The 13,283-nt window shown below is 68.3% G+C and overlaps 1 protein-coding gene across 17 annotated transcripts in view; it reads left to right on the forward strand.

The window, feature by feature from the left end:
- The window catches only part of OBSCN (obscurin, cytoskeletal calmodulin and titin-interacting RhoGEF), a 115,058-nt gene extending 102,022 nt beyond the window's left edge, over positions 1-13,036 (forward strand). For 14 of the 17 annotated variants that reach the window (XM_089334667.1, XM_089334668.1, XM_089334678.1 and 11 more), the window contains 26 exons: positions 2,767-2,961; positions 3,791-3,881; positions 4,002-4,168; positions 4,510-4,622; positions 4,704-4,872; positions 5,031-5,112; positions 5,204-5,401; positions 5,906-5,966; positions 6,281-6,358; positions 6,527-6,699; positions 6,785-6,811; positions 7,124-7,276; positions 7,361-7,406; positions 7,651-7,728; positions 7,858-9,655; positions 9,818-9,898; positions 10,074-10,184; positions 10,270-10,437; positions 10,888-11,010; positions 11,093-11,263; positions 11,611-11,695; positions 11,786-12,025; positions 12,111-12,334; positions 12,412-12,487; positions 12,574-12,723; positions 12,809-13,036. In XM_089334667.1, coding sequence (XP_089190793.1) covers positions 2,767-2,961; positions 3,791-3,881; positions 4,002-4,168; positions 4,510-4,622; positions 4,704-4,872; positions 5,031-5,112; positions 5,204-5,401; positions 5,906-5,966; positions 6,281-6,358; positions 6,527-6,699; positions 6,785-6,811; positions 7,124-7,276; positions 7,361-7,406; positions 7,651-7,728; positions 7,858-9,655; positions 9,818-9,898; positions 10,074-10,184; positions 10,270-10,437; positions 10,888-11,010; positions 11,093-11,263; positions 11,611-11,695; positions 11,786-12,025; positions 12,111-12,334; positions 12,412-12,487; positions 12,574-12,723; positions 12,809-12,983 — 5,033 coding nt within the window. In that variant the 3' untranslated portion in view covers positions 12,984-13,036. Of the gene's footprint in view, positions 1-706; positions 1,973-2,766; positions 2,962-3,790; positions 3,882-4,001; positions 4,169-4,509; positions 4,623-4,703; positions 4,873-5,030; positions 5,113-5,203; positions 5,402-5,905; positions 5,967-6,280; positions 6,359-6,526; positions 6,700-6,784; positions 6,812-7,123; positions 7,277-7,360; positions 7,407-7,650; positions 7,729-7,857; positions 9,656-9,817; positions 9,899-10,073; positions 10,185-10,269; positions 10,438-10,887; positions 11,011-11,092; positions 11,264-11,610; positions 11,696-11,785; positions 12,026-12,110; positions 12,335-12,411; positions 12,488-12,573; positions 12,724-12,808 lie in introns of those variants that run through there. The other 3 variants (XM_089334681.1, XM_089334682.1, XM_089334684.1) reach the window with 2 other exon arrangements.
- Positions 13,037-13,283: the final 247 nt, after the last annotated feature.

Below are 13,283 nucleotides of genomic sequence, written 5' to 3' on the forward strand. Positions count from 1 at the left end.
TTATTTGTTATACCGTCTCTGTCCACACCTCTGGGCGGGGAGAGGGGGGTGTCAGACAGAAGAGCTTGCAGGGTCCGTGGCCAGCAGCCAGTGCAAAGCCACTCTTGTTCCCTGCCCTCCTGTTCTGGGGAGGCTGAAGTCATAGGGCCTGTGATGGTGCAGCCCCTGCGTGGGCCTCCCACCCCAGCCCTGGAGGCTGCAGGAGGTGCTCTGAGGGACTCCCAAGCCTGGGTGTGGCTCCCCACGGGTGCTTGCTGTGTGATGTCCTTTTTGAGACTTGGCACTGCCTTCTGCGAGCTGGCAGGGCGCCTTCCCCACAGGCACCGCAGGAAGCCTGCAGGTGGTGTAGACCAGGAGGGGAGACCAGCACAGGGAGCACACAGGCAGGGCTGCGCCTGGTTTCGGGGGTAGCTGCCGGTGGTGGGGCGTGGGCCCCCGGGGTCTTGCCTTCTGTTTGCAGGGCCTGAGGTTGGCCACGTGGGCTGTGTGCTTTGTCCCTGGGCCCCCGGGGTCTTGCCTTCTGTTTGCAGGCCTGAGGTTGGCCACATGGGCTGTGTGCTTTGTCCCCGGGGTCTGCAGGCTGTGCTCCAGCGCATGCACCGTCACTGGCTTGTGCGTTAACTTGGGCTCTGGCACCTGCTGGTGGGGTGGGCAAGGGGAGGCTGCCTCTGTGCCCAGCCCCTCTTGGGTCCTTTCCAACCCTCAGAGAGGAGACCATCACCACCGTGGTGAAGAGCCCCCGCGGCCGGCGACGGTCCCCCAGCAAGTCCCCTTCCCGCTCTCCTTCCCGCGGCCTGGCCGGCCCGCAGTTGGCACCTGAGCTGCCGTCCTCAGCAGGGCCCAGCCAGACCCACAGGCCTGGGGCAGGGCCAGGCTGGAAGCCCACGGTGCCTGCACTGTACGTGACGGAGGCCGAGGCCCACTCCGCAGCCCCACCTGGGGGCACCAGAGCCCAGCCCCAGTGGGTTGAGGTCGAGGAGACCATCGAAGTCCGCGTGAGGAAGACAGGCCCCCAGGACGCGTCTCCTGCCAGAGAGGGGCCTGGTGGGGACCCCAACACCAACAACTCCAACAACAAGTGGCTGGCCCCTGGTGTCCTGCACGGGGCTGCCCCTGAGCCTGAGGGGACGGGAGCTCCCCTGGAGGAGGAAGGTGTCGGGCTTGAGGAAGAGGAAGGCCTGCACGCCCGGGACCCCAAGATCCTGAAGCGTGACGGCCGTGTGCTGACACTGGCGGACCTGGAGGACTATGTGCCCCAGGCCGGGGAGACCTTCGGCCGCAGCGGCCCCGGGCCCCGGGCCCCTGATGACCTGCCCTGTGAGGTGGCCGTGCTGCAGCGCGAGATCTCAGAGCCCACTGTGGGGCAGCCCGTGCTGCTGAGCGTGGGGCACCCGCTGGGCCCCCCGACCTCCCTCAGGCCCGGGCCCTGGGGCCACAGCGCCCAGGGTGTGTCCTTCCTTGGGCCCTGGACGCCGTCCTGCCCAGGTGCAGCACGGGTGCAGCGTTGCACAGACAGTGGCCAGAGCAGCTTCAAGACGGAAGTTTCCGCCCAGGTGGTCAGCTTCGGGGCCGTGGGCGAGACGGTCACTCTGCACATCCGCCCGGATGGGGACGAGGCCCCCGGCCCCTCCCACAGTGCCCCGTGAGGCTCCGAGGCCTGGTCACCCTTGACCCTCAGGCTTTGCCCTGCACCAGAAGTCCCCAACTTGCCTGGGACACGAGCTTGGACCCCACCCCTCCTTGCTTTCCACAACTCAGGGCCCTTCCTACCTCACTGGACTTGAGCTTCAGCCAAAGCTCTGGGAGCCTCACAGAGCCAGCGGTCTCCTTCCTCGTGGGCCCCCTCCACCCCAGCAGGCCGGGGGCCTGAGGCCCCTTGGAGGGTCTTCCTGCAGGGTGGGCATGGGGGCTGGCTGTGGGGAGACCCCCATCTGTTGGCCTCTGTGATGGAAATAAAACGACTCCCACATCCCTCTCTGCTCCTCCTTCTTGCGCCATGGCCTGGTCCCCCTCCTCCAAGTCCCATCCAGGGCTCTGCAGGCCTGCGGGCCTGGCCGCCTGCCTGCCATGGCCCTGTGCGGACTTGCCTGTGGCCAGAGGTGTGGCTGGGCTAGGATGTGACTTGACCTTCATGGCCAGGGGTTGAGTCTGCTTCCCTGGCAAGGGCAACACAGGATGACCCCAGCACCTTGCAGCTGGGATCCCGCTGGCCTCCGTGGGGTGGGGCTCGGGGTGGGGCGCTCTGGCCCCAAGAGGGCAGCCCAGGGCTCCCCTTCAGAGCAGGAGGTTGGGTCAGCCCTGCTGGAAGGTGCACAGCACTGCTGGGGCTGGTGGGCAGGTGGCCAGTGCACATGGTCTGGGGGAGGGGCTGTGGGGAGCTGCTGTGGCCTGGAGGGGAGGGGGCTGCCAGGCAGCTGGGAAGGGGGAGACAGATGGGGCTCGTCCCCCGGAAGGGTCCTACAGTTTTGGCCATTGGCTCTGCGTCTGTGGGTTCTCCCGGCCCAGGGCTTGGCATCAGGCTACCCAAGGGTAGGGGAAGACAGCAAGTTCTCGGGTGGGGGGTGGGCATCCAGACCCCAGGGGCACCCTGCTGGGCTCCGGGTGGAGGGTCTCTGTCCCTCCTGAGCGAGCAGCAGGTGGGAGGGGATGGCGGGGTCACTGCCCTGGGCAGTTTCTGAGGACTGGGGTGGGGTCCTGGGAGCCCCCTGCCTGGGTCTGGGAGGTGTCAGACCCCGAGCTCACTCTGCTCACCTGCCTCGTCCACAGGTGCTGTCCTGGAGGACTCCGCCCACCCCACCCTGGCCCCAGCGGAACAAGTGGTCACCTCCATCCCAGAGACACTGCTGGACGCTTCCACGGGGGACCTCGCCAGCCCTGGTCCCAGCCCCAGCCCCAGGTTGCCATCAGCACTGCAAGAAGCCACACCCCCACCCCTAGAAAGGGAGGCATCGGACACAGCTGGTGAGGCCTTGACCGCAGACACCCCCACTGCCCCCATGTGGCCATCTGACCTGGGGGTCATCTCGTGTCCCCATCTCATGGGTGCCAATGGGCAGGGCCTGGCCATTGGCTCCTGACAGCCCTGTGGGATGGGGCCCTACCCCTCAGTCGGCTGCAGGTTGGGGTGGTCCCTCTGCAGAACACTCAGGCACCCCCAGGTGAACAGGTGGTGCCTGGGGGAGCCAAGGCCCGGGCTGGGGGAGCTGCTCTGCCACTGCTGCTGAACCGGGGCCAGTGCCGGTGGCCCAGCTCCTGCCTGGGGGCTGGGCTGGGGGTGGGCAATGGGTGACCGGCTGAGCTCTCCCATGGTGGAGCTAGGTGAGGCCAGAGCCTCCAGGTTCCTCCTCAGCTCTGCCTCCTGCTGGCCCACTCTTCCCTGTCCTGTCCTGTCTCCCCACCCACCCACCTCATCCCACCAGCCCACCGTCTCTCCCCTCTGCACCTGCTTCCATTGTCTTCCTGAACCTGCTGTGCGGGGTTCCCTGGGGAGCCCTCACTGCCCCAGCTGGGGAGGGCGCTCAGGACAGAGCTGGGGCCACCTCCCACCCCCAGCCTTCTGGGCCTGCTCCCACATCTCTCCTGTCTGAGGGACTACGGAGCCCTCACAGCACCCACAGTGCCCGGCCCAGTGTGCCCTGTGGGCGGATGAGGGTGTCAGGGCTGGCGGGCTGCTGGGTCTGGCAGAATGGCCCTCGTGCATGGACATAAGGTGCAGGCTGAGCCCAGAATTTGGGGCCAGTGCCCACTGTGCTGGGCAGCTCTGCCTCACCAGGCACCTGTGTCCCCACAGCCCAGCCACTGGAAGGGCCACGGCCCCACCCCCACAGCAGCCTGGAGCAGGAGTCTGGTGCTGAGGCCCAGGGCCGCGCTGTGCCCATCCGGTAACCGCTCCTCCCTTGGGGGCTGTCCCCAGTGCCCTCCTTGCCAGTCCCCTGGGATGAGGGGCTGGCTTCCCTTCCTCCAGCCGTCCCTGCTTGCGGCTCACAGCACCCTGATTCTAGGATGGAGGGCGTGGCCTGGCCGGGGGCAAGCACAGGAGAGCTGCTCTGGGACGTCCATAGCCACGTGGTCACTGAGACCACGCAGAGAACCTATGTCTACCAGAGTACCGGCTCAGAGACCACACAAAGGACCCACGTGTACAGTGCCACGGATGTAGGAGCTGCAAGTATGGGATCGCATCCTCGGTGGCGAGTCTGCCAGGCCGGGGTGGTTTGCGTGCAGAGCCCTGCCCATGTGCGTCCCCTGAGGGGTCTCCCTGCTGGGGAGAGCCATGCAGCAGTGAACGTGGGGTCCTGGGGTCTGCATGCCGTGGCTGGCAGACCAGCTGAGGCCAGAGTGGGAGACGGTGGTTGGACGGAGGGAAACACTTCCCTGCGGCCAGGCCTGGGCAGCCAGGAGGTGGTGGCTCAGGGCCTTGCTGGCCCAGGCCTGGCCGGCTGAGGTGGGCACCAGGGGTCATGCAGCCTGTGGAGCCCCTGCCCACGGCTCCCTCCCCACCCGCCCCAGGGCCCCCGTGCATGCAGGTGACCATCGAGGATGTGCAGGTGCTGGCAGGTGACACTGCACGGTTTGAGGCTGTCATTGAGGGGAGCCCGCAGCCTATGGTGACTTGGTACAAGGTAGGAGCTGGCCCAGGAGCCCAGGTGTGGGAGGACCAGGGCGGGCGGGGTGCTGGAGGCAGCTCTGTCCTGCTCCTCCAGGACGATGTCCAGCTGGTGGACAGCACCCGCCTCAGCCAGCAGCAGGAAGGAGCCACCTACGCCCTGGTGCTGCGGGATGTGGCCCCGCAGGACGCTGGCGTCTACACCTGCCTGGCCAGCAACGCCGGTGGCCAGGTGCTCTGCAAGGCTGAGCTGCTGGTCCAGGGGGGTGAGTTGGTCGCCCCTGGGGCCTAGGCAGGGTGTGGGGCTTTCCACGACATCCCTACAGGCGGGGGCCCAGGAAACAGCCCCTGCAGGCCCGAGAGTGGCGGGGGCAGTGGGGGCCGGGTGGTCACTTTGGCTCCTACTGATGGCTCCTGGCCGCAGCAGGCAGCACGCTGGACTCTGAGAAGCAGAGCTGTCGGAGGAAGCTGCAATCCTTCTACGAGGTCAAGGAAGAGATCGGAAGGTCTGGCCCCTGCTCCCCGTCCCCGCCCCTGCCCCGCTCCCACCCCCAGAACAGCCTGTCCAGCTCGGGCCGCCCCCTGCTGCCTCTCCAGGGGTGCGTTTGGCTTTGTGAGAAGAGTGCAGCACAAAGGCAACCAGCTGTGCTGCGCGGCCAAGTTCATCCCGCTGCGGGGAGGCAGGGCGCAGGCGCACCGGGAGCGCGACATCCTGGCCTCGCTGAGCCACCCGCTGCTCACCGGGCTGCTGGACCAGTTTGAGACGCGCAAGACCCTCATCCTGGTCCTGGAGCTGTATCCTGCCCTTGGCCGTGCCCAGGGGGTGCTGCTGCCCAGGCTGGCCTCACGTCCCTCATGGTGTGGGTCTCGGCGGGGCTTGTGACTGGCTCACCTGGTGGTGCTGGTGCGTGGACTGTCCTGAGTCTAGATGCTAGCCAGGAGAGCAGCTGGCCAGGGTACTCCATTGCCCCCACACTCGCTGGGCCCCTGCTGAGGGCGTTGTGGGGTCCTGTGCTCCCCACCCTCTCGGTTGCCCCCACCTGTCAGTGCCCCCTTCCCAGGGAGTGGAGCAGAGGCCAGGGGGTTCCCTCCGCTACTGTCCCAGCTTCAAGAGCCCCACCCTGAGATCTGGTGAGCCTATGGTCCTGGCCTTTCACTGGGCATGTCCTCCGGGGTTGGCGTGGCCTCCCTGGGAGGGTGTGGCTTCTGGGGTGTGCGTGCCCTGTGGTGTCTCACTGTGGGCGTGGCCTCTGGGTGGGTGGGGGTCAGCTTCCAGAACTTTGCCTTGACTCAGCCCAGGTGCTCCTCCGAAGAACTGCTGGACCGCCTGTTCAGGAAGGGCGTGGTGACCGAGGCTGAGGTGATGGCCCTGCCTGCCCCCTGCCCAAGCTTCAGCCCCTCCCAGTGCCCACTCAGACCCCAGGCCTCCCTAGCACAGGCACTTGTGGCCCCCACAGATGTCCAGCCCGTCAGGTGCTCAAAGCCGGTCTACACTGGCCTCAGCAGTCCCCTGACCACTCTGGCCTCTTCCCAGCTGGCTCAGGGTGGAGCTGTCCCAAGGCAGTGGGCACTCAGAGCCCAGGAGGGCCTTGCAGGTCACCTGTGGGACCTGGGCCAGGTGCCTGTGTAGGAGGCCAAGGCTGGGCTCACACCTGAACAGCACCCTGGTTGCAGGTCAAGGTCTACATCCAGCAGCTGGTGGAGGGACTGCATTATCTGCACAGCCACGGTGTCCTTCACCTGGATATAAAGGTACCTATGCACCCTGGACCGTGGGGAGGCAGCACAACCCCCTGCCTGCAGGCCTCCTGCCGGGGAGTGCTCCCGGCTGAGGCAGCCCCCACCAAATTGTCCCCCGAGTTCCGGGAGTCACCTCCCCCAAGGCACAACCCTTGCCAATGCCCTGACTTTGCCCGACAGCCGCCCAACATCTTGATGGTGCACCCTGCCCGGGAGGACATTAAGATCTGTGACTTCGGCTTTGCCCAGAAAGTCTCCCCCACAGAGCCGCAGTACAGCGCCTATGGCTCCCCCGAGTTTGTGGCCCCCGAGATCATCGAGCAGACCCCCGTGAGCGAGGCCTCTGACATCTGGTGAGTGGTGCCCCACCACCCCCTCCTGGGCACCCCCCTTGCTGGTGGCCAGGCCAGGGTGACTGTTGTTGTTTCGTTCCTGCAGGGCCATGGGGGTCATCTCCTACCTCAGGTGAGCAGAGCTCTGCCCTCGTCAGCTGGTCCTGAGCTGACCTCCCCCGGACGGAAGCCACGGGCACGGCCGGCTGTACCCAAATGCAGCTATCTTGGGACCGGGCAGCCGGCCCACCAGATGCGAGGGGCTTGCCTGGTGTTGCTCACTGGCCCCTGCCCTCAGCAGGCAGGGCTGAGCCCCTTCCCTGCAGGCCCCGGGGGGCTGGCCAGAGGCTACTCGGGCCAGCGCACTCATCTTCAGCTTAGCCTGGGCCACTCGCTGGGTGGGCGTGAGCTGAGGGCCCACCCAGCGGGGTCTCTCTGCTCACAGCCTGACCTGCTCGTCCCCATTTGCGGGCGAGAGTGACCGAGCCACCCTTCTGAACATCCTGGAGGGGCGGGTGTCCTGGGGCAGCCCGGCGGCCGCCCACCTCAGCGAGGACGCCAGGGACTTCCTCAAGGCCACTCTGCAGAGGGCCCCAGGGTGAGTGCACACGAGTCTAGCCCTGCTGCAGGCCAGGTGGCCCTGCCCTGGCCACCTGGCCAACCGGACTGCCTCTCTCCGCAGGGCACGGCCCAGCGCCTCGCAGTGCCTTGCACACCCCTGGTTCCTGGTGAGTCCGCTCGGGCTGCACCCCACCCCACGCACGGAGGGACCGCCAGGCCCCTCCCCAGCCCTGAGAACCTTAGCCCTTCTGGGTGTAGAGGGGCGTTGGGACCCTCACGGAACTCCAGCACCTCTGACCCTTGGCCTTCGACTTACCTCCTCCTCGTCCCCTTTCCCCGGTGGGGCACTGGACCAGGCATTGGTCCCGCTGCTGCTGCCCCTGCCCCATGTGGCCGCCCCTCCCACCTCAGAATTCTGTGCCAGCCGAGGAGGCCCAGTTCGTCAGCACCAAGCAGCTCAAGTTCCTCCTGGCCCGAAGCCGCTGGCAGGTGAGCAGTGCCTGCCCGCCCCACCGAGCGCCCCCGGTCTCAGAGCGGGCAGTGCCGGCCGGGCAGGGTGTGGGGTCCGAGCACCTGCTCTCCAGGCGTCAGGCCCACCTGCTGCTCCTGTGCCCGCAGCGCTCCCTGATGAGCTACAAGTCCATCCTGGTGATGCGCTCCATCCCCGAGCTGCTCCACGGCCCGCCTGACAGCCCCTCGCTGGGAGTGGCCCGGCACCTGCGGGGCGAGGCCGATGCCTCCTCCAGCTCCTCCTCCTCCTCGGACACCGAGCTGGCCCCCTTCGCCAGGGCCAAGTCGCTGCCTCCCTCCCCAGTGACCCACTCCCCGCTGTTGCACCCCAGGGGCTTCCTGCGGCCCTCGGCCAGCCTGCCAGAAGAGGCCGAGGCCAGTGGGTCCCTGGTGGCAGCAGCCCCGCTGGCATCACCCCAAGGCACTGGGCCGGTGCCCCGGCACAGCGTCATCCACAGCCTGTTCTACCAGCAGGCAGGCGAGGGCCCCACCCTAGGGGGCAGGCGGCACCCGGCCCGGCGGCGGCACCTGCTGAAGGGTGGGTACATCGCCAGGGCGCTGCCGGGCCTGCGGGAGCCGCTGATGGAGCACCGGGCCCTGGAGGAGGCGGCTGCCAGTGAGGAGCCACCCAGCCCCCCCACCACAGCGGCCTCCGTACAGCCTGGCTCCAGCTCTCGTGAAGATCGTGGCCACGGCCGCTCCCTGGACCATGACCCACAGACTGCCACCAGCCCAGCCCCCTGTTCCGGGGGACAATGTCCACCGCCGGCCCCCTTGGCGCTGGCCTCGGGGGTCTCTGCCAGGGAGACGGCGCACCCCCAGGGCTCCCTGCAGGGACAGGAGCACCTCCCATGGTCTGGGGGTGACCCAGCCCTGCTGGAGGGGACGTCCCAGGACAGCTGTCAGGGGCAGCTGGCGCCCCTCCACCTCCCCGAGCAGGGCCCTGTTCCCAGAGAGGGCCGTGGTCCCCTGTCAGCTGCTGCCTCAGCCCCTCCCGGCTCCTCCTGGCTGGAGTCCCCCTCCCCAGACAGACCCCTACCAAGCTCCAAGATGGAGCCCCAGGACATGTCCCTTCCAGGCCCCTCCCTAGAGGCCAGGGGATCCCCCGACTCCACACCCCCCCCGCAGCGGCCACAGGAGCAGGCGACCACACGGAAGTTCTCCCTGGGGTCACGGGGGGGCTACGCAGGGGTGGCAGGCTACGGCACCTTCGCCTTCGGGGGGGATGCTGGGGGCATGCTGGGGCAGGGCCCCCTGTGGGCCAGGCTGGCCTGGGCTGTGTCCCAGTCCTCAGAGGAGCAGGATGAGGCTGCAGCCGAGAGCCCACTGCCCCCGGCCAGTGTAGGGGAGGTGCCTGAGGCTGGTGGGAGTCCCCCAAGGGCCTTTCCGGAGCTGGGCTTGGGGGAGGATAGCGGGCAGGTCTCCCTGGTGCAGATCCGGGACTTGTCGGGGGACGCGGAGGCCGCTGACACTGTCTCCCTGGACATCTCTGAGGTGGACCCTGCCTACCTGAACCTCTCTGATCTGTACGACATCAAGTACCTGCCGTTCGAGTTCATGATCTTCAGCAGGGTCCCCCGGCCCGAGCCGCCCTCCCCCGAGGACGAGGACAGGGATGAGCCCGAGCCCGAGCCGGCTGAGCCCCCAGAGGCAGCGTGGCCCTGGCCCGGGTCGGGGGTGGGCCCAGGAGTCCGCCTGGAGATCACAGAGGAGCCGGAGGACCTGGAGGCGCTGCTGGGGGCAGCCTCTGTGGGCAGGAAGCGCAAGTGGCCCTCGCCTCCCCGCGGCCTCTTCCAGTTCCCCGGGGGCTGCCTGCCGCTGGAGGAGCCGCCGGAGCTGGGGCTGCGGCAGAGGGTGAAGGCCTCCATGGCACACATTTCCAGGGTCCTGAAGGGCCGGCAGGAAGGTGAGCCCTCCCCCCCCCGTGGGGCCCTCACCCCCGAACCCTCAGCAGCACCTCACCCTGCTGCGGGCCTCCTGTGGCCAGGCGGGGCCTGCTCACGACTCCGGGGGTGACTGTGAGTGGGCCAAGCTGTCCAGGTGACTCCTGCGGCCCCTCCCCCTGCAGGTGTGGAGAAGGAGGGCCCCCCCAGGAAGAAGCCTGGCCTCGCCTCCTTCCGCCTGTCAGGTCTGAGGGGCCGGGACCGAGGTGAGCAGGCTAGCGACAGAGGCTGGGCCCCCACGGTGCCCGGCCAATGCTGGGGGAGGGGAGGGCACAGGCCCAAGCCCAACGGGGCCTGCTGTGTGGTGAGCAGTTCTGGGGGTGTGCCGAAAAGAGGCCCAGGCTGTTCTCTGGCCTGAGGGTCGCCTCTGCTCTTCCTCAGCACCGACCTTCCTAAGGGAGCTCTCAGATGAGACGGTGGCCCTGGGCCAGTCCGTGACACTGGCCTGCCAGGTGTCGGCCCAGCCACCTGCACAGGCCACGTGGAACAAGGGTGAGGAGCTGCCCGGGCGGAGGCTGGGGTTGGGACAGGGTGGCTGCTGCCCTGGGGTCGCTGAGCCTGCTGGGTCGTGCCGCAGACGGGGCCGTCCTGGAGAGCAGCAGCCGCCTCCTCATCTCCTCCACCCTCAAGAACTTCCAGCTGCTGACCATCCTGGTGGTGACCGCCGAGGACCTGGGCGTGTACACGTGTAGCGTGACCAACCCGCTGGGCACGGCGGCCACCACGGCCACCCTCCGGAGGGCAGGTGAGTGACCTGAGCCAGAGGCATCGTCCAGGCCAGGGCCCCTGCCCCCCACTGTGAGCCGGTGCACCCTCACCAGCCGTGGCTGCCACCGAACAGCCAGGGCCAGCACAGATGGACACATGGGCACCTGTGAGTGCTCACTGCTGCCCAGGGAGAGCGCCCTGTGGCAAGAGGCATTACCTGCCTAGTCCCTCCCAGCTACACACTCAAAGCTCCCTGTGCTGCTGGCACCGCCATGAGCAGTGCTGCTGCCCAGCTCTGGGACACCCCCCGCCCCCACCCGGTGTCCTGGAGGCCTGGCAAAGCTAAGCTGCTGGGACAAGGCCCCTCTGACCAGAGCCTGGGCCATGTGATGGGAAGTGAGCAGGCTGGAGAAGATGGGGGGAGGGGGCTGGTCTGGTCCTCGCTGGGACACCCAGTGAGTCAGGCCGATGGCTGGGACCCCTGCAGAGCGCCCCTCAGCATCCCCACGCCCTGACATCGGGGAGGTGTATGAAGATGGCGTGCTGCTTGTCTGGAAGCCCGTGGAGGCGTGCGGCCCCGTCACCTACATCGTGCAGTGCAGCCTGGAAGGTATGGGAGCCCCTGCTGGTGCTTGGGCCTGGGTCCCAGGCGGCAGCTGGGTCACCCTGTCCCTCCCCACCCCGTGGCCCAGGAGGCAGCTGGACGACCCTGGCCTCCGACATCTTCGACTGCTGCTACGTCACCAGCAGGCTGTCCCGGGGTGGCGTGTACGCCTTCCGCACGGCCTGCGTGAGCAAGGCAGGGATGGGCCCCTACAGCAGCCCCTCGGAGCAGGTCCTCTTGGGGGGGCCCAGCCGCCTGGGTGAGTCTCCACGGGGCCCTGGGCCCCTCCTCCCGTCTCCAGTTATTGCCTTGAGGGAGTGGGGAGCCACCCCAAGGCAGGGCCTGAGGCCTACACTCACCCCCTGCCACACCACAGCCCACCCTGGGGGATGCCCCGGGTGCTCTCAGGTTTGGGTATTAGGGTGACAGGTTTGAGTAGTGATGTCTGCCCCAGGCTCAGGGCTGCGTGTGGTGGTGTGGGCACCACGCCTGGTCCCTCACTAACTCCTGTGGAGCCCTCGCCCCCTCTCCTCCACGCTCCCCTCCCTCCCACCAAGGGCTGGGGCTGCTCGGTGCCCCCACCTGGTCACCAGCCTCTCCTCATAGGCTCGGAGGAGGAGAGCAGCCAGGGGCGGCCAGCCCAGCCCCTCCCTAGCACCAAGACCTTCGCCTTCCAGACGCAGATCCGCAGGTGCGGGGGTCTAGGGAGCAGGCGGGTGGGCGGGCAGTGGCCGGGGACCTCCCCCAGTGCAGCAGTCCCACCAGCGCCTCCCTCGTTCAGAGGCCGCTTCAGCGTCGTCCGGCAGTGCCGGGAGAAGGCCAGCGGGCGGGCACTGGCCGCCAAGATCATTCCATACCAGCCTGAGGCCAAGACGGCCGTGCTGGGCGAGTACGAGGCACTCAAGGGCCTGCGCCACCCCCACCTGGCCCAGCTGCACGCCGCCTACCTCAGCCCGAGGCACCTGGTGCTCGTCTTGGAGCTGTGCGCCGGGCCGGAGCTGCTGCCCTGTCTGGCGGAGAGGTGAGGAGCGGTCTGGACTGGGGACAGGCACGTGGCTCTGGGGAGGGGCTGGAGGGCCCCGCCGGCCTGACTCCTTCGCCCCCAGGGTCTCCTACTCGGAATCGGAGGTGAAGGACTACCTGTGGCAGATGCTGAGCGCCGCCCAGTACCTGCACGCCCAGCGCATCCTGCACCTGGACCTCAGGTCCGAGAACATGCTGGTCACCGACTACAACCTGCTCAAGGTGGTGGACCTGGGCAGCGCCCGGAGCCTCAGCCAGGAGCCGGTGGTGCCACCAGAGCACTTTAAGGACTACGTGGAGACCATGGGTGAGTGTGGGCGGCTGTACCAGGGGCGAAGGATGGGGAACCCCCCGACCCCCGCACTCACCGCCTCCCCCACGCAGCCCCCGAGCTCCTGGACGGCCAGGGCGCCATTCCACAGACGGACATCTGGGCCATCGGCGTGACCGCCTTCATCATGTGAGTCCTCCAGGGTGCCTGGAGCTACCGGGTGGGGGCGTCACGGGTCCTTTGCCGAGAACTGGAGCCCCGTCTCCACTGCGCAGGCTCAGCGCAGAATACCCGGTGAATGGCGACGGTCCGCGCGAACTGCAGCGGGGCCTGCGCAAGGGGCTCCCGCGGCTGGGCCGCTGCTACGCCGGGCTGTCGGGCGGCGCCGTGTCTTTCCTGCGCAGCACGCTCAGCGCGCAGCCCTGGTGAGCCCCGCCTGCCTGTCCCCCTCCCTCCTCGCCCGTCCTCCTCCCCGACCCCGCGCCCACCTCCGCCCCGCCGTTTCCGCAGGGGCCGGCCCTGTGCCTCCAGCTGCCTGCAGTGCCCCTGGCTGACCGAGGAGGGCCCGGCTGCCCAGCCCGCACCCGTGGCCTTCCCCACAGCACGCCTGCGCGCCTTCGTGCGCGAGCGGGAGAAGCGACGCGCGCTGCTGTGCAGGAGGTACCGCCCAGGCCAGGGGCGCTGAGGGATCGCGGCCGCCCCTGAAACCTGCCCCCAATAAATAAGCTGTGCCCCGAGCGTCCGTCTCCGCCTCTTTCCACGGGGCAGGCCCCACCCTATCTTCCCGAGCCATCTGCTCGATCCTTCGTGGGAGCCTGGCTGCCCCTGCAGACTCTGGACCGGGGTGGGGGGTCCCTTAGCTCAGGACTGGGGTGCACATGCAAGGCGAGGGCCTCCCTGGCCAGATGCCAGGGCGAGCCCCAAGAAACCACGGGGCTGGTCCACGCCCCTGCGAAGGTACCGCGCCAGGCTCACTCCTGCTATT

Source organism: Oryctolagus cuniculus, chromosome 6 (genome assembly GCF_051225735.1).
Source record: "Oryctolagus cuniculus isolate XC-2025 breed Fujian yellow rabbit chromosome 6, ASM5122573v1, whole genome shotgun sequence".
NCBI lineage: Eukaryota > Metazoa > Chordata > Mammalia > Lagomorpha > Leporidae > Oryctolagus > Oryctolagus cuniculus.